This window comes from Nuphar pumila, chromosome 4 (genome assembly GCF_984573655.1).
Source record: "Nuphar pumila chromosome 4, dmNupPumi1.hap1.1, whole genome shotgun sequence".
Classification (NCBI taxonomy): domain Eukaryota; kingdom Viridiplantae; phylum Streptophyta; class Magnoliopsida; order Nymphaeales; family Nymphaeaceae; genus Nuphar; species Nuphar pumila.
This window is the reverse complement of record NC_143252.1, coordinates 14,494,754-14,517,871: the sequence shown is the minus strand read 5'-3', so window position 1 is coordinate 14,517,871 and position 23,118 is coordinate 14,494,754. Positions and strand designations below refer to the sequence as shown.

Sequence of the window (23,118 nt, the reverse complement as noted above, 5' to 3'; positions counted from 1 at the left end):
CATGACTTATTAAGGACATGATAGGTTATGGCTGCAACTAGCTTGGATCACTCAACTCAAGAGGAGGCAAGAAAATGTGGATTGTATTATTATTCGTGGAGAATTAGAATGTGCCATTTCCCTTAACGAAACCATGGAAGTGTCTAGCGATGCGTTTAGCAAGTTGATCGTATATTAAGCATCAATATTTTTTCTTGCCCTTGACTATCAAGGTAGGTGGCTTTTTCTCATCCTTTTGTTGTACTAGGCTATGTATGGAGCATGGAATGATCATAACTTAGGATGAGGCGTCACTCTGTTGGAATGTGAGTTGATGGCAAACCTGTAATATTCTTAACTATATGGGTCAGATTGTATAATAAGAGTCCTTATATAGCTTGCATTAAGGGTATATTGGTCCATGTATATGTAATTAAGACTATAAGAACAATTATAAGTGGAGGTCCAACCCTAATCTCATAATAAGGTTAGGGTTTTGGCTGCAAGTCTCCATCATCCGTCTTATTCTTCCTCTCAATGTTATTATGCTCTTCTGCTGGATTATGAAGGATCAAAAGAGTTTGACATGTCACCTATGCGTTCAGCTTATTGTCATGTAGTGATAGCAAGCTTCCTCTCTGGATCTCGTTGATAGTTCTGACCTGCATTTTGCTGCCTCTCATCACTACCATGCTATTATTAAGTATGTGTTATGTGTGTGTGTGACATGTTATTTTGTCAGGGGTACTTTTGTCTTTATTCTTATTGTACTCTTGTTGTAATTGTTTCCCTCAACAGGGGTATTTTTGTACAACAAAATATAAATAATATATATATATATATATAATGATGTTTGTAGGTTGTCCTCTTGATTCACAACAGAGGAATGATCCCCTTTTTCTATCTTCTCTTATTTATTCTTGCACAAGTTATCTCAGGGCACGACTCCCAAGACAACTTTTCCTTAAAACTAACGTGGCATCAGAACAGGAGCGAGAGTGATCACCCCATCAGATCAAAGGTATGCTGGTATCCTCCTTTTATTCTTATATTCTCTCCTCTCTTATTCTTCTTTTCTTTCTCCTTCCCAATCTCTTCTCAATCTTTCCATCCAGTTTTCAATCCTTCTTTTCTGCTCTTGTCGTTAAGATTATTGATTGTTCTCCTTTTCTCTCATTTTTATTTTGGGTCGTATTCTTTTCCTTTCATGATCTATCCTGTATTTTCAGTTTTGAGACAAGGCCTGTCCTTTTTATTTGTTTCTCCTTTGTAAATCAAGCATAAACCCAACATACTAATCCAATATCTATTTGTGTTCTTGTCTATCAACATAAAAAAAAATCCATCCTTTTTCTTTGGTTTCCAAAAAAAATAAAAATCTTACCCGTCAGCATAGATTTCTGTAGGACTCATCTGATCCTGCTTGCTCCTCTTCCTGATTCCTCTCTTACATACGATAAAAAAGGTATCGACCAAAAAAAATAAAAATAAATTCATTCATATATTTAAAAAAAAGGAAGGCCAAAAATATATCTGGTATATCTGGTCGTATTTCAAAAAAAATAATACTTCTTAGTTCTGTCATTATCTCATGTCCTCTTTAGTCTCAAGTTTTCCAATTAATGCATCTTTCTTCAGTGGAGATTCTAACGTGTTAGTTCTATTACTATCATTATCAACTCGTCACTGAGAAGTTGGATTCTTCCAACTTTGTTACTTGGAAGAAGCAAATTACTCTGTTTATCAACTGCCATGGTCTGATGGGGCATCTCGATGGGTCTCTGCATGTTCTTGCAGAATTTCTGTTGAACTCAGATTCAAAGGATGGAAAACAGGTGAAAATGTTGAAACCAAATCTAGACTACTCTGTATGGTCTAGAAACAATCAAGTTGTGGTGGCATATATGACGACCACTCTTTCCCGTGAGGTTTTGCTTCACATTCCCACGGGTGCGCGAGCTTGTGATCTTTGACCGATTCTTCACCGTTGGTTTGAGCAGATCTTAACTCTCAAAATTTATTTTTTGAAAGGGGAGTTTGGAAACTTGTCAAGGGAGATTCTAACGTGATAGACGACTTGAATAAGATGAAATCTATCACTGATCAATTGACTGCTATAGGCGCACCAGTTCCTGATGAAGAGATTTGCATGCAGAAGATAATGAGGATTAGGTCCCGAATACAATATGCTTGTTTCTATGTATACGGGGATGAGACATCAGCCACCTTTTGATCAGTTGTGTTCCATGTTATTTTAACACAAATCTATGTTTGATTTAAGTGGTGTATCTAGGAAGAAGAATGTCGATCAACGACCCAATGAAGTACTCTTTTCAGGTTCGTTTATGGGACCCGGTCGTGGAGACAGAGGTAGAGGACGTGGCAAGTCTAATAACTTTGGCAGAGGGGCAAGTATTTTACCTACTCCAGGTGGTGGACCACATCCCAACAATAATGTTAAGTGCTAGATGTGTGGGAAATGTGGGCATATCAACTCCGATTGTTATTGGAGGTATGTTCCTACATATTGTCCACCCATGGTTCCTATTCTAGAGTGATTCCGGTCCCTTGATGGAGTTCCTTTTGGGGCTTAGAGGCCACACACTCCTCCCAGGACCATCTGGAATGGGATCATATTCATCATATCCTACTTCGGTAGCATCTGTGCATGATCATGATGTCTTGAGTACAACATTCAATCAGCTAAGTGTGAATCAACCTTCATTTATGAACTCATGGCCTTCTGGTTCATATGTGCAGCCAAATAATAAGGGACAACAACTTCCTTCTTCATCTCCACAAAATACCTGGTATCTCGACTTAGGAGCAGCCCATCATGTGACAGGGAATTCAAATAAATTTATTCATGTCATGCCTTATCGAGGACAGGGTCGAATTGTGACGAGATGGTGCACACCACCCCATCACTCACATAGGCATTGTCTTAGTTCCCACTAGTTCAGGTCCCCTTTATTTGCCCAATACTATTCTTGCACCTAGCATTAAACACAATCTTATTTTTGTTTCACAATTGTCGGATCAAATGAATTCTCATGTTTCCTTTTCTTCGTCCTCTGTTTCTGTGAAGGACATTCACGCGAAGCAAATGTTCGTTGAAGAGAAAATGTGTGGTGGTCTTTATGTGGTGAATGAAGTTCCACCTCATTAGATTCTATAATGTCTTCCTCTTTCTGTTCGTTGCTCTTGTCGGGAGTAGATCGTCATCTTAGTGATTTCGAGTTATGGCATCGTCGTCTCGGTCATTGTAATTATGTGTTCTTGCATGTCTTATGTAATAGAAATCTCATTCAATTGAGAAACAAAGTCAATGAGTCCTTTATTTCTTATGATAGTTGTCGTACTTGTAAAAGTCATGAGTTGTCTTTTGGCCATTCTAATAAAAGAACTTCATTCCTGTTTGATCTGATCCAATTTCGACGTTTGGGGGCTTGCACCTATTTTGTCTCATTCTACGTCTAAATATTACGTGAATTTTGTGGATGATTTTAGTAGGTATACTTGGATTTTCTTTTTAAAGTCCAAGGATCAGGTTTTCATTGTCTTTAAACAATTCAAAGCCTATGTCGAAACTCAGTTTTCTAGAAAAATTCTTGCTTTTCGTAGTGATGGGAGTGGTGAGTATACCTTGAGTTATGTTATTCAATATCTTCGTGATAATAACATTGTACATGAAATGTCTTGTCCAAGGACCCCAACTTAAAATGGGGATGTTGAAAGAAAACATCGACATGTAACTGAAACAACCCTAGCCATGAAGACAAATTTTAAATTGAGATCTGATTTGTGGACAAAAGCCTTTTACTCAGCTGTGTTCCTCATTAATCGTATGCCTTTGTATGGATTGAATGGTGACACACCGTATTTTAGGCTCTTCGGAGAACACCCTAATTATTCTAGCCATGTTTGTCGACCAGGTAGTTAAGGAAGCTGATTGGTGTCTCGAGGAGGATTCAGAATCAATGTGGAATAAGATAGCGGGTGGCATGAGGAGATATTGGGTGAGTCTAAAGGCGGTGCACTACTAGGTAATGATACATCATGGTGGAACGAGGATGTCAAATTAGCTATTAAGGTTAAAAGAGAGTGTTATAAAAATCTAAGTAAGAGTCGTGATAATGAGAATTTGGAGAAGTATATGATAGCAAAGAAGGAAGCTAAAAAAGTAGTTCGAAACGCGAGGGATAAGGTATATAAGGAGGTTTATGACAAGTTGGATACCAAAGAGGGCGAAAAGGATATTTATAGGCTTGCAAAGATGAGAGATAGGAAATCGAGGGATCTGGGTATGGTTAGATGTATCAAAGATGAAACGCAAAGGGTTTTAGTCAAAGATGATGAGATTAAGAAGAGATAAAAAGATTATTTTGATAAACTATTTAATGGAAGTCATGCTCGGGATCTTGGAGACTTCTCCATTCTTTTTTATGAGATGAATCGTGACTTCATGCGCAAGATTCAAAAGAAAGAAATTGCAAAGGCTTCGAAGAAAATGAAATCAAGAAGGGCAGTTGGTCCAGATGATATATCTATCAAGGCTTGAAAATTCCTGGGAGAGAAAGGTTTAGAATGGTTGACAAATCTTTTTAACAAGATTTGGTGGACAAATAAGATGCCTAATGAGTGGAGGAAGAGTACTTTGGTGCCTCTATATAAGAATAAGGGTGATATACAAGATTGCACAAACTATCGTGGTATAAAACTCATGAGTCATACTATAAAACTTTGGGAGAGGGTGATTGAGTATAGGTTGAGGAAGGTTGTTATGATATCGGAGAATCAATTTGGTTTTATACCTGAAAGACCAACTATGAGAGCTATACATCTTCTTAGACAACTTATTGAGAGATATAGAGAGGAACAAAGATTTGCATATGGTTTTTATTGATTTGGAGAAGGCATACGATAGAGTACCTAGTGATGTTCTCTGGTGGACAATGATGAAGAAAGGTGTTTCTCTCAAGTACATTAGTATAATTAAAGATATGTACGAAGGAGTAGTAACCAATGTCCGCACTTGTGGAGGGGTGACAACCAATTTTCCTATAACGGTTGGGTTACATCAAGGATTTGCATTAAGCCCTTTTCTATTTGCTATAGTGATGGATAAGCTTACGAGATCAATTCAAGAAAATGTGTCGTGGTGTATGTTGTTTGCTAATGATATTGTTTTGATTGATGAGTCTAGAGTTGAGGTTAATGCTAAGTTAGAATTATGGAGACAGACATTGGAAGCAAGAGGTTTTAAGTTGAGTAAGAGTAATACAGAATATATGGAATGTCGGTTTAGTAAGCAACGAAGTAGTGATGGGAGTGTAGTGAAGCTTGGTGAGCAAGAAATACCGGTGGATGATTGTTTCAAATATTTGGGATCTATCATTCAAAAGTATGGAGAAATTGATGGAGATGTAAATCATAGGATAAAGGTTGGGTGGATGAAATGGAAAAGTGCAACTGGAGTGTTGTGCGATCGTAGAATGCCATTGCGGTTGAAGGGAAAGTTTTATAGGATGACTATTAGACCCGCTTTACTATATGGTACGGAATGTTGGGCTGCCAAGAAACATCATATTAAAAAAATGAGTGTAGCTGAAATGCGTATGCTTAGATGGATGTGTGGAAATACAATAAAAGCTAAGATTCGGAATGAGGAGATACGTAAGAAGGTAGGCGTTGCATCCATTGAAAATAAGATGAGAGAGAATCGTTTACAGTGGTTTGGACATATTCGACGAAGGCCTAATGATGCTCCAGTTAGAAGGATGGAGAAATGAGAAAATATATTAGTTAAAAGCGGTCGGGGTAGGCCTAAGAAGACTTGGATGGAGATGATAGGAAAGGATATGAATGCTTTGAACCTCACCGAGGACATGGCATTGGATGAAAATGATTGGAGGAGGAGAAGGATTCATGTGGAAGACCCAGAATGATTTTCTTTTTTGGTTCATATCGCCGACCCCAATTGTTTTGGGATGAAGGTGTAGTTGTTGTTGTTATTGTTGTTTGTGCTTTTGGTTGCAAATGCTATGTGCATGTTGATGATTCTCTTCTGGATAAGTTTGCACCTAAGGCTCAAGCTTGTCATTTGTGGGCTATGATGAGGAATTTAAAGGTTATTGGTGCTTCAGCCTAAAAGCTAATCATCTCATGATATCTCATCTTGTGATTTTTAATGAAAATGAATGTGCAGTCCCTGTGGATGAGCATGATCATACTCAGTTTATGTCGATTGCGAAATTCTGGCCTGTGACATCAACAACTATGTCAAATAGGTGAGGGTTTGGGTACGGGTGCGGCGATGCAACACTTTAAAAAAAACTTGGGTGCGGGGGTGCGGGAGGGTATATATATATAGTGATTGGTAGTTGCGAAATCCATAGGTACTAAATCTGTGGTCAAATGCATTGACCGTCCATCGACCGCGTTGATGGACGGCTAGAGCAAAACAAAAAATCGCATTTTTGACGAGTTTTTCAGCAAAATGGGCATTAGTGGCGACAAAATTATCGTCACTAATGCTCTGGGTGAAAAAATGAGCATTAGCAACGACAAAAATTGCCCCTAATGACCTTTAGCAGCGATTTTTGTCGCCACTAATGCTCGATTGAGCATTAGTGGCAACAATTTTATCTCCGCTAATGCCCTTTCGGCGAAAAAACTCAGCATTTTGATGCTATTTTTTTTTGCGCGTGACTGTTCATCAACGCACGCGATGGACGACCAACGCGATTGACCACCGATTTAGTACCTAACCATTTCACAGCTACCAATTTTTCTCTCTCTATATAGGATAAGTATTGGCTACTAATGAAGGTATGGAACTAATGAATAAAAATCACTCTTTTCGTAAAAAAATTCCAATTTTTTGTAGATCAAATGTTGCAGATGTGATCTGCATGGTTTGTTTAGTAGGCGACTTGTTTTGAACCTTGTGATTATGACAAGTAATTAGGTTTTTAAAAGGGTCCAAAAATCAACAGCCTACAATGTGCCAAAATTTCATAACTCAAACGATGACATTTTTACATCAAAAGTGATCAAAATAATGGTTTATTTACTCCTGCTGCTGATGCTTATAAAGATTTCAGTTCAGCTCGGTTCCAACATCATCCTCTAGTATACACAAGGTGACCCTAAATGAATGTTGATGATCATAAAGGAATTGCACATGAGGCTGCAGAAAGTGAAAGAGCAGCTGCTGAACCTTCCTAATGATGTTGAACAACAAGGGCAGTTGAGACGATCCACTAGGTCACGTCATCCGCCTGATAAGTGGGTAATCTATGAAACTTTTTTAGATGATTTTCAATTGTTTGTAGCCGCTCTTAATCAAGAAAAGGAATCGGGTAGCTTTCTTGAGGCGTGTAAAAATGCTCGATGGATTGATGCAATGAATGGGGAAATTAATGCTCTTCATGAGTGTGGCACTTAGAAGTTGTGGATAGACCCTTGAATAAGAACATCGTTGGATGCATATGAGTCTACAAAATTAAGTATAAGGCTGGTGGTAGCATTGAAAGAGATAAAGTCAAATTAGTAACTAAAAGTTATACTCAGGATCACGACCTTGATTTTGATGAAACTTTTAGCTTAGTTGTCAGGATGAGAACTATCAAAATTATTCTTTCTCTTGCTATTACTTTTGGTTGGTAGTTATTTCAGCTAGATGTTAAAAATGTGTTTCTTCATGGTGATTTATTGAAGAAGTATATATGGAGCATCTTCCTGGGTACCCTGAAGGAGATGACGTTGCAAAGACTGCATTAAGGCTAAAGAAGGCTATCTATGGGCTTAAGCAAGCATCCAAGGCATGGTTTGAGACTTTTAGCACAACGGTGAGATCGATTTGTTTTATGCGTAGTCAGTGTGATTATTCTTTATTCATCCGCATTGATGACCATGGCATAATGTTAATTATTGTTTATGTTGATGATGTAATCATTACCAAAAGCAAGTTGTCCCACCTTCAAAGTCTCAAAGGCTTTCTTCATGATAAATTCCATATGAAGGATCTTGGCATTTTAAGATATTTTCTTGGTATTCAAGTTGATAGAACACGAGATTCTTTGATCCTCACATAGAGCAAATATGCTCAAGATCTTTTACAATGTAGTGGCATGTTGGAATGCAGGCCGTCTAAGACACCCATGGCATTGAATTCAAAATTGCATGAAGGTTATGAAAATGATGCTCCACTTGATTTTTCTGAAAGATTATGCAGCATAGTAGGAGGGCTACAATATCTTACCTTTACACACCCGAATTTAGCCTATACTGTCAACCAAGTGTCACAATTTATGCATGCTCCTAAGCGCACCCATATGGATGCTGTCAAAAGAATTCTTAGATATATTAAAGGCACAATTACCGATGATCTTGTGTATTCCAATTCTACAGGTCACATTCATTCGATAAAGCTTGTGGTTGTTGTTTATTCTGATGCTGACTGGACCAGTGATCCTACATCAAGGAGGTCATTAACAAGTTATTGAGTATTTTTGGGCAAGCACTTGATCTCCTGGTCCAACAAATGACAGATAACGGTGGCGAGATCAAGCACTGAGGCAGAATATAGGGCAATGGCAGTTGTTACTACAAAGATCCTATGGATTCGTCATCTTCTTACTGCATTAAGACAATATGTGCACAAATCCCTTATCTTTTGTGATAATCGAAGTGTTGTGGCCATTGCCACTAATCCAGTTCAGCATGGGAAGATGAAACATGTTGAGATCAACATTTTATCTGAGAAAGCGTAGAAGATGAGGATATACAACCATTGTTTCTTCCTGGAGAAAAATAAGTAGCTCACCTTTTTGCCAAACCGTTGCCTTTGACACGTCATTGGATGCTTAAAAGGAAACTGTCCATGGTCCTAACCCATGTACAATTTGAGGGGGGGTGTTAAGTATGTGTGTGTGTGTGTGACCTGTTATTTTATCAGGGTATTTCTGTCTTTATTGTTATTGTACTCTTGTTGTAACTGTTTCCCTCAACAGGGGTATTTTTGTACTATATATATATATATATATATATATATATATATATATATATAATGAAGTCTGTAGGGCATCCTCTTGATTCACAATAGAGGAACAACCCCCTTTTTCTATCTTCTCTTATTTCTTCTTCCACAAGTTATCTCATTGCACGACTCCTGATACAGATTTTCTGCCAAAACTAGTTGATTGTTTGTTATTATCAGAATATAGGTTCTTCATACAAAATGAATAGGTGTGGGGAGGAAATTCTTGGAATCATGTTGGAGTTACTGGATTTTTCTTGCACCCCAAAATTTACCACTTGTGATTTTGAAAACACTAGTAACAAACCCTTTTTAAAATTTCGAAAACATCAGCGGAAGCAATTCAGGGAAGATGAATTCTGGGTACGTTAGCTCGAAGACCAATCATCAAACAAATTCTCAGAGTAGTAAGGAACAAAAGCAATCATTTATTTCTAGACTTTGCTGTTTAACAAATAACAGTTTTTCCACAATCCATAAACCCAACAAAAATCCCAAAACTCCGAGCCAGAACGCCAGTAGAAATAAGAAAAAACTTGAGCCATGTTGCATTGCGCCATCGGCTACTTGCGAAGTCCTACTCCTCACCTGCCCATGAAATGGGTCAGTTTTGTGATAAACTAGTAGGGTGCACAAATAGACAATATAGAATATAGCAGGATATGCATGAGATAAACAATATTTAATTCAGTGCAGTGACAGTAACAATAAGTATAATTAGAAAATAAGAGACTTAAGTCTAGCATTTCATCATGATTATCACTATACTACACAGGGCATATATCATAGGCAGAAATAACCACTAATGTAACTCTACAACTTCTATGAGCAGGATATTATTTAAGTTTTGATATATATATATATATATATATATATATATATATATATATATATATATATATATATATATATGGCCTGTGGGTACGCACAGACGCGAAACATATAAACAGTCGAGACCCATCCGAGGGTCCATTATGTCAAGTGTTTTTCTTATTAACCCGGATGGCTGACTGAGTCCGCTCCTAAAGGGATGGTCAATGACCAAGCGAGTAAATCTCCAAAGGCATTCGTGGCCCATGGATGCATCCAACTTCTGCAGAAGTGCCTGGGAGTTACCACCTAGGATAATTTATGGTAATCCCAATTCCCCTAACTCTGATGACTGGGAAAGCCGGGTCTTTTGCCCGTAGGGTGGTTGTTAACAACCTATCCATCGGAGTTTTTTTACCATCTATCATCTCCCTTGATGAACCGTGAGGTCGAAAGGGCACGACAGAGGTTTCTTAAACGCCGCCCCAATCTCTATGCTCTGGTCTATCAACCCACTTGAACATCTTGCCTGTGAAGGCGAAAAATCACCATGTATGTGATCTCAATAATCTGATATAAGCATAATTCGAGGTTGCCACAACCTCTTCATCCTAACATCGTAACACCAAAGTGACGTACTTGTCCAAAAGTACGATCGTACCTGTCTGAAGGTACGACTACGATGAGAGGGGAAACAATTACTATATTACAATTTATTTGGTTTAAATCTACTATATTGCAATTTATTCTTATATGTTTCAATCCAATGCTCAAAGCACGCTTTGAGGTACTCATCGACCTTACATCCTACTCATCGTAGTGTACAAGCAGTACAATTCTAGAGGTCCGACTACAATGGTAGGTCATGGGTTTCTCGAGAGATAATCCAACACAGCATGGCATAATATATGCGAGCAAGCTAGTTTTCTGACCCAAGAACACAAAGTACAGATAGTTATAACTAGCAACTTACAGAGAGAGACATTTGCTTTATATTTATGCTTTTGAGCTCGATAAGTCAAGCCTTGCACCAAGAAGGCCCTATCATCGGCACTACTGTGCCTAAACTCAATTTCACACTTCCTTCCAACGGTTATGAAATATTGTATGTGCAATTACGCACCCTATGAGGCTTGCCTGAGGGCGGCACTCTAAACAAAAGTGTGATAGCAAAATTAAGCATCCACAATGTGATAGCAATAGCTAACTAGTACAGGGAAAGCAATAATGGCAAAGTAACGTAGTACAAGCTCCTGCATGCAAGATACAAGGAAAAACACTAAGGTTTCAGCAAGTCCGAGACAAACAGGAATAAGTCATACTTATCTATACAAACATGCAATATCTCAGAATCCAAACATTTCCCAAAGTCTTCGTGCGATTTTTCCCCTACCTCGGGATGTTGTGTAGTTGCGTACGCCTACGCGTGTAGATAATACGAGGGTCGGGCCGCGGAGCACGAACGGGACCCGTTGCGTAAATCTGCAAGAGTGTGAGAGTTATTATGACGTAGTTGTCAAAAAGAACAAAAGGCCAGTGGTAAGACCTACCCTGTCGGCAGAATCAGATGAGTGACAGGGATATCGGCCCCTGTCTGACCAAACAACGAATGACAGGGGCCTCGGCCCCTGTCTGACAGGACATCGGATGGCAGGGACCTCAGCCCCTGCCTGACAGAGCAGCAAATGGCAGGGGCCTCGGCCCTTGCCTGACAAAGCAGTGAAGGGCAGGGGCCTCGGCCCCTGCCGGCCAAAACAACGAACGACAGGAGCCTCGGACCTTGCCTGCCAAAACAACGAACGGCAGGGGCCGAGGCCCCTGCCTCATGAAAGCAACAAATGGCAGGGACTTCGGTCCCTGCCTGACAAAACAACAACCGGCAGGGGCCTTGGCCCCTGTAAAACAATGAATGGTAGGGGCCTCAGTCCCTGCCAGACAAAACAACAACCAGCAGGGGCCTCGGCCCCTGCAAAACAATGATTGGCAGGGGCCTCAGTCCCTGCTAGACAAAACAGCAATTGGCAGGGGCCTCGCCCCCTGCAAAACAATGAATGGCAGGGGCTTCAGTCTCTACTAGACAAAACAGCAACCGGCAGGGGCCTTGACCCCTGCCTGTCGAAACGAATAATGGCAGGGGCCTTGACCCCTGCCTGACGAAACAATGGTGAAACAAGGGGGAAGGTGCGACAGGGGGGGGGGGGGTGTCGGTCCCCTGCCACCCTTCAGGTAGGCATAGAGGGAATAGGAGGGCATGACAGAGGCCGTCTGTCGGCCTTTCGGCAAGCCCTCAAGGAGAGGGAAAAGAGGGAGGGCACGACAGGGGCCATCGGCCTCCTGCCGGCCTCCCAGCGAGACGACAGAGAGAGGAGGGTGAGACAAGGGGTCGCCCGACCTCCCATCGGTTGCCCGATAGCCCACAGGGGAGGAGGGGGTGCCACAGGGGTGACTACCCCCTGCTGGGTCTCCGGCAACCTCAGGAGAGAGGGGGAGACGACAGGGGCTCATAGGCCATCTGTCGGCCCTCTGATTGACACAGAGGGAGAGGGATTAGAAAACGAGAGAGGAGAAGGGGGAAAAGGCGTACCTTCGAGGTCGCCGGCGGTGGTCGCAGCGGCGGCAGCGGGGTTCGCGAGAAGGGGCGCCGATGCGAGGAGGAGGTGGAGACTCGAGAGGGAGGCGTGCCCCCTCTGCCCTCCTGTGATGCTCTTAAAGAGCTCTGGGGAGGGGGGGGGATAAATGGGGAAACCTTGATGCGTTTCCCTTATCAGGTCGAAGGCACGGGTGGGGTGCGGCGCTCGGGAAGAGGATTTGTTTAAAAAAAATCCTCTCCCTGAGTCGGGTTTTAAAACCCTAACGAGGACGGGCCTGGGTCGGGTCCAGACCCGACCCGGGTCCGATGTGTGTGTATATATATATATATATATATTTATATATACATGGGTTTTACATTACCACCTTATGATTGGAAAGAGTGTGATCCTGTTCTCAACTGGCAAGCTTAAAAACTGCACATTATCTTGCATACTTGAAAATTGTGCATACATAATGAACATTTGTTTTGTGATGAGTGCAATCTCAAAGTTTACAGCAATAAGATAGAAGTATGTCAACTTCTTAGATAAGAGATCATGCTTGAAGTGGATATATTTTTTCTTGTGATTTTGTAGCTTTATCTTGTGTGTGATATCGGGTATGACTCATCCAGTAATGCATATTTGGCACTCAGAAATGATTCTTTATTGTACTGTATATTTAAGTAACCATGCATCTTAATGAAGTGTCACTTATTATGAAATGAAAAATATTAACCAAGTAATGCTCAATATTTGCTCTTTAAGTTGCCTAACATGCATATATTCTGTCCTTTTGCGTTTCTGATAGGTAATAGGTAATTATAGTTCTCTCAAGCTAACTCTTCTACTTGCTGAACTTTCCTTACTCTTCCTTTTTTTCTTTTTTTTTTAACTTTCTGATTGATTGCTATGACTTTTTCCTTGATGGTCCAATTTTTCCCCCTTCTGTGTGTTACATATACTTTTTTATATTATTACAATGTGTTGAAGGTTACAAAGCTGCACTCTTCAAATACTTATAGAGCCTAATTTGCATTCTGCAACTTTTGTTGTGGAAACAATAAGTTCGCTAGGGTGCATATGTCTCATATTCAATCACCTTTTGCTACTGCATTTCCACTTATTGCTGTCAACGTTCTTTAGGTTTTTCCATTTGGTTCAGTACCATTGAAAACTTATCTTCCGGATGGTGATATTGATCTGAGTGCATTTAGCACTTTTCGAAAGGAGGATGCTTTGGCCAATGATGTCCGTATGGTCCTTGAAGGAGAAGAACAAAACAAAGTCACAGAGTTTGAAGTGAGGGATATACAATACATTAATGCGGAGGTTTGTCTTGTTTCTTTATCATTTATCTTGCCTGTAAGTCATGGTCTTCTCAAGGTGCTTTGTAGTCTTTTTTCTATTGTGTCATGTTTACATGACTTTCATATAAATTCAAAAGATGCAAGCATTTTGATGGTTGTGAGCACATCAATTTGACTTTCATTACAAGTTCACAGGAAGACCGTCAGCATATGTTGATTGAGAAGATTTGTGCTTCATGATGCTTGTTCAGCACTAGTAAATATCTAGAATTCTACATAGACTATTCCACATTAAACTAAAAAGAGAAGAAATTGCAACTCGTACCTGTTAACAAAGTGGCATGCCATGCTATAGAAGCAGCTTGGCATTTACTTCCAAATGAGTATTTTTAGCAAGTTCTATCGGTTTTTTGTATGAACCAATTCTCTCTCTCTCTCTCATGCACACACGTGTAGACACACATGCACATGCACAAGGCGAGCAGCACCCACACTGTCTACAAGCCACCAGAAGCAGCTGCAGTTCCCTAAGACTGTACAATCCCCATAAAATCCATGTTTATTAGTTGCTAACATCTGCCTATATTCCATGAAAATCTATTCTGTTTGTCTAGGCTTCCTGCCATTTATAAGGTCACTTGTTATCAACTACAGTGGCTAAAGTTTCCTTCACACCAGAAGCCTCCTGCAAAGGTTCTCTAAGGGGTAATCTTATCAAGTAAAACTGATGACTCTACTGATCACAAATGGAAAAAGGTTGAGAAGATGGAAAGTGAGACTTGAGATAGGCAGATGAGAGCAGCATGTGTGATGGCTGAGGCTTGTTTAAGGGGATAATCTACAATATGTGGTCAAATTCAAAATCATTTATAGAAGAAAAAAAGCTTAAGCTAAAGCTTTTCTTTGAAAGTAAAAATTATGATACTTGGTCTGACTTTATATTATACAATCTGGGTGACAATTCTAGGACTTGTCTGGTAAAATAAGCATTGCAAGCATGGTACTTCACTTTCTGTAAAAGAAGATCGCATATATTATACTAAATTGAACTGCAATACACCATTAATTTTTGTACTTTGATTTGATTGAAGATCATGTGATTCAATTTTAATCCAATATAGGATGTTGGTCAAACCAGATTAGGCATTTCCCTGATCAGATCCAAACTTTTAAAATTGCAATCTGATATATGATTCTAATAAGTAGTTGTGATTTTTCTTGTGACCAGATGAGAACACTCTCCGGTAACTTGTGCACTTGCAACTGACAATGCTGTGTTTTGTATTTTATAATTCACAAAAGATATTAATCTCAAGAAAGTTAAGAATTAAGACCCTACTTTTCCTGAGCAACAGTGATGTGTAAAAAGTACCTAACTTATATATGTATGTTAAAAGAAGTAAAAGGTATCCATGCCTAAGTGCACATACATTTCAAAATAAGCATTAGAAACTACATGTATACAACAAACCTGTATGTATATTTAACATTGTTGTACAGCCGTGTAATATTTTAGTAGACAATTTCTTCAAAGTTCATTTGGGTATCTTGCATGTATATCATAGTCACATATCGATCTTGGTAAGGCAAAATCTCCGATTATTATAGGCTATGTCACAGGGACTCGGGACGCGGGTGCGGCACCCGGTGCAGTCAACCTGACCCTGGGTGCGGTCAACGCACCCAGGGTCATTTATGTCCAACTTTTGGACTTTATATATATATATATATATATATATATATATATATATATATATTTATATTTTTGCCGCACCCCCGCATCCGCACCCGCACCCGCACCCGCACCCATGTGACATAGATTATAGGGTTTTTTGATAAATCTTGGTTGTTGAAACATTTTAAAAAAGAAAGTAAAACAATAATAAGAAATAATAGCACATTTTAAAAAAGAAAAATAAAACAATAATAAGAATTAATAGGTTTAGATCACTATTTTTTGCTAAAAATATAAATAAGAGATATAGAAGCTTTTTAATAAATAAAAAAGATAAAAAGAAAGAAGACAAATAAGTTTAAGATGTAGACAATGAATTTTATTTCGAAGAAAAGTAAGGAATATAGATGAGAGAACAAAACATCAGACGCATAGTAGGATGACAAGGTGTCAACCTGGCCGAGGCCTCAAAGATTTTTAGCCAGGACAGATCAGATCCTTCCCATTTGGATCTGACACACTGGATTACATCCACATAAATCTGTTTCAGTAGCATATCAACCGAGTGCCAAATCTCCTTGCAGGTCCTACTGTTTCCCTCTTTCCAAATAACTCACCTGGCGTTGATTAACCAGCGTCCGACCACCTACTATTCCTGAAGGCATCGGTCTCTAGAATTAGAGAATCACATATATATATATATATATATCTGAGAGAGAGAGAGTGGGGATTATCCTGCCCCGTTTTTCGTTAGGTCACTGTTAGGACCCTCCAAAAAAACATAGTTTTAGGTGTTTTATGGTCGATCTGAACCGTTAGATGTGTTTATCACTGCTTATTATTAAGAGATTTTTTTTTTTCAAATTGATTTGATGTAAAAATGTGAATATTTTAACATAAAATTTTAGTACAATATCAACTATTGATTTTTTTACCTCTTTAAAATACTCACCTGAGCATAACGATGATTAATCAAATACATATTGTCTATTGAATAAACAATGAAAACCACATCTAATGGTTCAGTTTGAGCATAAAACGCCTAAAACTATGATTTGTGGAGGGCCCTAACAGTGTCCTAACAAAAAAGGGGTCAGGATAATCCACACACACACACACACACACACACACACACACATATATATATATATAGATAGATAGATAGATGGGTGTATCATCATACACCCATCTTGTCCAACACAAGATCGGGCGCGCGATCAGCGGCGGTTCAAAACCACCGCTAAAACTCAAAATTTTCAAAAAAAAAAAAGTATGCGCCGCATGTCCGACTTTCGTCTGATGATATTGTGTGTGTGTGTGTGTAAGTTTCTAGTGCTTATTTTTTATGCACATTGTGATGCATGGGTACTTCAAAATGCCTAGCATATGCGTGCTGATGTCAGTACTGCTGGGTGCTGCCACACACATAGATATTGTATAATAGGAAACTTCAAACAATAATCTACTGATAACATTTACACCAAGAATAAGAGCTGAAATAACTTCCAACTAGTGATGTTTTCCATTTTGGCCACACCATTTTATTGATCATTTGGAAGATGCATACTGCCCATTACCATTACTTAAGATGTACTTGCACATTTGGTGTAAGAGGAATTCTTTATCAGTGAGCATTAATCGGGGCAGATCACCAAATTAAAAGTAAGCAAGGTCAAATGGTTCATTACTTCTATTGAAGAAAGAGATTTTGTGATGTTTGACTCTTTGACGAACATCATATAAAAAACCATTTTAGTTTCAAATTGTAGGCAACATTAGGACACCTTTTACTATGCTTAGAGAGGAGCATATTGTAATGAAGTGTCTTCAAGAATACAAAGATACAAAGCCACTAATGGGCAAAATAACATAGGCCACTAAGGGCACTCATAAATCACAAGGTTGCACACAAGCACATCTCAAAGTGCGCAATATAAAAAATATGTTTTATTAATAAATGCTCAAGAGAAGCATATCTTACAAGGGACATAAGTCCCTTATATATATACACCTAAATGGAGAGTCATACTAGCCGTTGGGAGATGGCTAGACTGCCATTTTACTAAAATGCCGTTAAGGGAAAATGAAAATAAAACAAACAAAAATAAAAGGGAAAATTACAAGAATACCCCTGATACAATCTATGTGTGTGTGTACATATGAATATACATCTATGTCACATGGGTGCGGGTGCGGGTGCGACACGGGTGCGGCACAATTTTAAAATTTTTGGACACGGGGACTCGGCAAAAAAATAAATAAATAAATAAATAAATATATATATATATATATATAATTTATTTTATTTTTAAAATGCCACAGCTGACAGCACAGTCTGTGTGTCTGTGCACAGTCACAGGCACAGCACTGTGCACTGTGCACTGTGCACAGGCACAACACTGTGCACTGTGCACTGTGCACAGGCACAACACTGTGCACTGTGCACTGTGCACAGGCACAACACTGTGCACTGTGCACAGTTACAGACTGTGACTGTGCACAGTCACAGTTACGCAGCACAGTCACAGTCTGCACTGTGCCTTTTTTAATATATATTTTTTTTAAATAAAAAATATAAAAAATTAGTTTTTTAGGGACATTTTTGGACTCGGTCAAAGTTGACCGAGTCCAAAATGTGGACGGACTCGGCCTGGACTCGTTGACCGAGTCCGACTCGGCGTTGACCGAGTCCGGGCCGAGTCCGAAGCCGCACCCGAGTCCGCACCCGTGTCGGGGCGTGTCGACTCGGGTGCGGCACCTCCTTAGCCGAGTCCGTGTGACATAGATATACATGCATATAATAACACTCTCCCTCAAACTTACGGTGATATCACTGAAAGTTTGTCAAGGAGGAAGTGAAATCGAGGAGACGGGAGTGCCTTGATGAAGAAGTCAGCCAACTGATACTCAGAAGTAACATAAGGCAATGTGATAGTCTTCTTCAAGTATTGTTCATGTATTCTTCACGAACGTACTGACAATCTATTTCAATATGTTTAGTTCTTTTATGAAACGTATGGTTGCTAGTTATATAAATGACACTCTCGTTATCAATGCATAATTTTGAGGGTGCCTTTACGCAAGGTTTTAAAAACCGGTGACTCATCACTCGGCTCGTCCTTGAGTGGCTCGGGCGGGTCAACTCGGTGGCTCAGTCGGGTCATGTTAACTTTATATTTTATATAAATATATAAATATATGTATATATTGTGATTATTATCTATATTTTATAGTATTTTACCAATATATTATATATAATATATAGTATATGATATGTTTTTTAATATATTTACATATATAATCATATTTTTATATAGAATATACATAATATTTATATTATATTTCATATAATATATGTAATTATATGTAAAATATATTATATATGTATATATATGCATGACTCGCCCATGACTCGACTGACTTGCCCATGACTCGGTCGAATTTTGTTAATGCTGAGATCAACCTGGTTTTTGACCCGATGATTGGGCGATCCGGGCCAAGTCAACCAAGTCATCGGGTCAACCCGGCGAGTTTTTAAATTATGTCTTTAAGTAAACCCTCATATCCTCAAGAAATCTTATCAACCATGCAATCTCTTAGCTGTCACGGAATAGCATGGAACCCAAGACATTACAAATCGTAGTCCAAATGCCAATCAAAATGTATTTGAATACTAATAATATGCAAAACTTGATACCAGTTGTATGCATAAATGATTTCATTCATAATGAACAAAATACATAAAAGAAATAAATACATAAGGGCCTCACTACAATACACTAAAACACATGCGAAAGAACTTAAAACTACCCATCACTCTCTCTCCCACGATAGGCACACACACACACACACATATATATATATATATATATATAGAGAGAGAGAGAGAGAGAGAGAGAGAGAGTAAGGAGAGGAGAGACAAAGTCCTCTCTAGCTATTGGATTAGAAATCGAGCCGTTGGACTTAGTTCCCAACACAAATCTAGCTGTTGGGCTGAGTTCCCAACACAAATGTAGCGGTTGGGCTGAGTTTCCAACAACTAGTGTGAAGTCAACTTTGCAATGAATATATATGTATATAAATATATATACATATATATATGTATATATATATAATATATTATTTACATATAAAAAGGAAAGAGTAATCTTAACACCCCCCTCAAACTTGTGGTGACTCACTGTGAGTTTACAATTACAAAGAAAGAACCCATTACATAAAATGTCTTCGTTGACTTCATCAAGTTCTTTTATTCGTTGCTTCTTTAAAGGATCCTCTTGATCTTCAATCATTTGCTCTATTATACATAGGGTCTTTAGAATCTTCAATATTTTACAACCTATAAATAGAGTTAACAAAAAATCCCAACTATACACATATATATCATAAAACATAAAAGATTTCAAAAATAAATTACATAAGTTATATATTATGGAGAGAGGATGGTCAAACACACAAAAAATATAATATATAAAAATATTTAATAAGACAATTTAATACAACAACAACAACTACGCCTTCATCCCAAAACAATTGGGGTCGGCAATATGAACCAAAAAAGAAATTCATTCTGGGTCTTCCACATGAATCCTTCTCCTCCAATCATTTCTATCCAATGTCATGTCCTCGGTGAGGTTCAAAGCATTCATATCCTTTCCTATCATCTCCATCCAAGTCTTCCTAGGCCTACCCCAACCTCTTTTAACTAATATATTTTCCCATTTCTCCATCCTTCTAACTGGAGCATCATTAGGCCTTCGCTGAATATGTCCAAACCACCGTAAACGATTCTCTCTCATCTTATTTTCAATGGATGCCACACCTACCTTCTTATGTATTTCCTCATTCGGAGTCTTATCTTTTATTGTATTTCCACACATCCATCTAAGCATACACATCTCAGCTACACTCATTTTTTGAATTTGATGTTTCTTGGCAGCCCAACATTCCGTACCATATAGTAAAGCGGGCCTAATAGTTGTTCTATAAAACTTTTCCTTCAACCGCAATGGCATTCTACGATCGCACAACACTCCAGTTGCACTTTTCTATTTCATCCACCCAACCTTTATCCTATGATTTACATCTCCATCAATTTCTCCATACTTTTGAATGATAGATCCCAAATATTTGAAACAATCATCCACCGATATTTCTTGCTCACCAAGCTTCACTACACTCTCATCACTACTTTGTTGCTTACTAAACCGACATTCCATATATTTTGTCTTACTCTTACTCAACTTTAATAAGACAATTTAATATTTTTCAAAATTAATTTAAAAAATTAATTTTGAAAATCATTAATTTTTCAAACACATTAATCATTGAGAGAGACACTTCAATAGATAATTTTAAGAAATCTTAGTTCTTAATTCATAAGAGAATATAATTGCATATTATCAAAAAGTGAAATGCATGCATAAAATATCTCAAAGATAAACTCATAAATCATTAATTACTTTAAAAATTCATGAAAACATGTATTATTCAAAGTCAATACTCACATATGTCTATCACGAAAAGCACATTAATGCATAAAAGACATAGATTTTTAACCAACATCAATACCATGAAGAAATAACACACAAAAGAGTTTAAATCCCAAAATCCCATAAAGGAGAGTAAATTACTTATAGTTAGATTTTCTTTCAAGAACAAATCATTTTTACACAATGGAAGATATAAGAAATGATTAAAGTCATTTAATAAGGATTTAAGAAGATACAAATAATCATGGATCAATTAACTATTATATTTTAGAAGCAATATTAACCACACAACTAATGCATATATGAATTAATCATGCAATAGTTTAGAATCACTGAAAAAGTCACTTATGGACCAATTTTAAGAGATAACAATGAAAAACTTTTAAGAGGCAACACCTTAGAAGACATACGAAGAGATTTAAAATCCCATAAATATTAAGAAATGATAGTTTGTGAATATCAATATATATGCAAAAACACTAGGCAGACAACGATGAAACAAATTTAAAGTATCCTTAATCATGCAATTAAAGCATATTTAATGCAAAATGCCTGAAAATATTTCAATAACCATTTTTCATACAAAGACAAATGAGTAGTTAAATTTAGAAATTTTATAGAGATTTAAAAATCTCACATAATACAATGAATGATATTTACAAATCTCAATAATAGTTCAACCACCACAAGCAATTACTTTACTAGACCTCCAAACCTCAAAAATCAAGTGTATCAGCTACTAAAACAAGAGTATAATTACAATACCACTTATGGGCTAAACAAACACACAAAAAGTGTGAATAATCAACAAGTGCACATAACTCACCAATGACACTCAAAATAAGTGTATCAGCTATTAGAACAAGAGTATAATCGCAACACCACTTATGAGGCTAAAAAAATACACAAAAGTGTGAATAAACATCTCTTGTCTACATATAATGATACTTAAATAAGAGGCATAATAAGAGAAAACATACGAGGTAAGGAGAGCTTGTAATGAAAACAAACTAATGTCATCAAGAAAAATAAGAATATCAATTTTAATAATCTTTCAAAACACTGTGGTTTCGAAAATAGATAGCCATCACATATAATTATAATTATAAGCATCCATAATAACAATGGCCAAATAAACAAATGAGTGATACGATACACTCATAGAACTAGAAATCAAACAATTGTCAGTTAGAGTCGGACTACAAGCTGATAATCTAAACTGACACAAACTGAGGTGCACATAACTCACCCCAACAAAAAAGGCCAAAAGAAAATGATGCATCATATAAAATTCTTAGATGGACAACCACATGCCATAAGAAGGTAATAAATACTCACGAAAATTAATTTCCAAATAAGTGACTTCATATATAAGAACCGATTTAAAAAAACAAAGTTTCAAATCAAATCAAATAACAATAGATGAAAAATTTAGAATGAATATAATGCAATCGTGTGCATAACAAGATGACAATTGATAATTTTTCACAAAATAAGATTACATCAATAACAATGAAAGATTAACATGGCCAATATAAACAAGCTATATAGAGGTAGCTCAATCTAGATTATAACTTTATAAGTCTATTTATGAGACAATAGTGATTTTTAACGTTAAATGGGCCAAAACTTATATAGAGATTTTTCAAAGAACCATAGAGAAAACTAAGAGCATACACAAGTACAACTAATCATGAATACTCTCAAAGAGATAAAAGATCATGTATATGCAATAATCTAATGACTTTAAGACACATCCTATACAAAAGCTTAACAAGGATCACATAAGATATGTATATGAACATGCATAAATAGCCATAAAGATACTAACATACCAAAAATAAATTTTTTGAATTATCATGCTTATGCAAGAACCAATAAAACAATACCTCATTTTTAAGAGAAAATATTAATTTCAATTAATTTGAGAACACATCTAATTTTTCAACAAAATACCAAACAACAATATTGAAATGACACATAATCATTAATGGCACATAAAAGCTTGCATGGACATGTGTATGACACATGAATATGTAGATGATATACTGATAGAGCAAACTCATGAGATCATACAAACCATCCATGGCATGACTAATGAGAGCACACCTATGTAACAGGGATTCGGCTAGCAGGGTGCCACACCCGCGTCGACTCGACTCGATGCGGGTGTGGGTGCGGCACCGGGTGCGGTCAACCCGACCCTGGGTGCGTTGACCGCACCTAGGGTCATTTCGGT

General features: G+C 37.7%; 1 protein-coding gene across 2 annotated transcripts in view; it reads left to right on the top strand.

The window, feature by feature from the left end:
• The window catches only part of LOC149839453 (uncharacterized), a 41,525-nt gene that overhangs the window by 6,927 nt on the left and 11,480 nt on the right, over positions 1-23,118 (top strand). For both annotated transcript variants that reach the window (XM_090002559.1, XM_090002558.1), the window contains exon 2: positions 13,549-13,734. In XM_090002559.1, the coding sequence (XP_089858685.1) occupies positions 13,549-13,734 (186 nt within the window). The remainder of the gene's footprint in view (positions 1-13,548; positions 13,735-23,118) is intronic.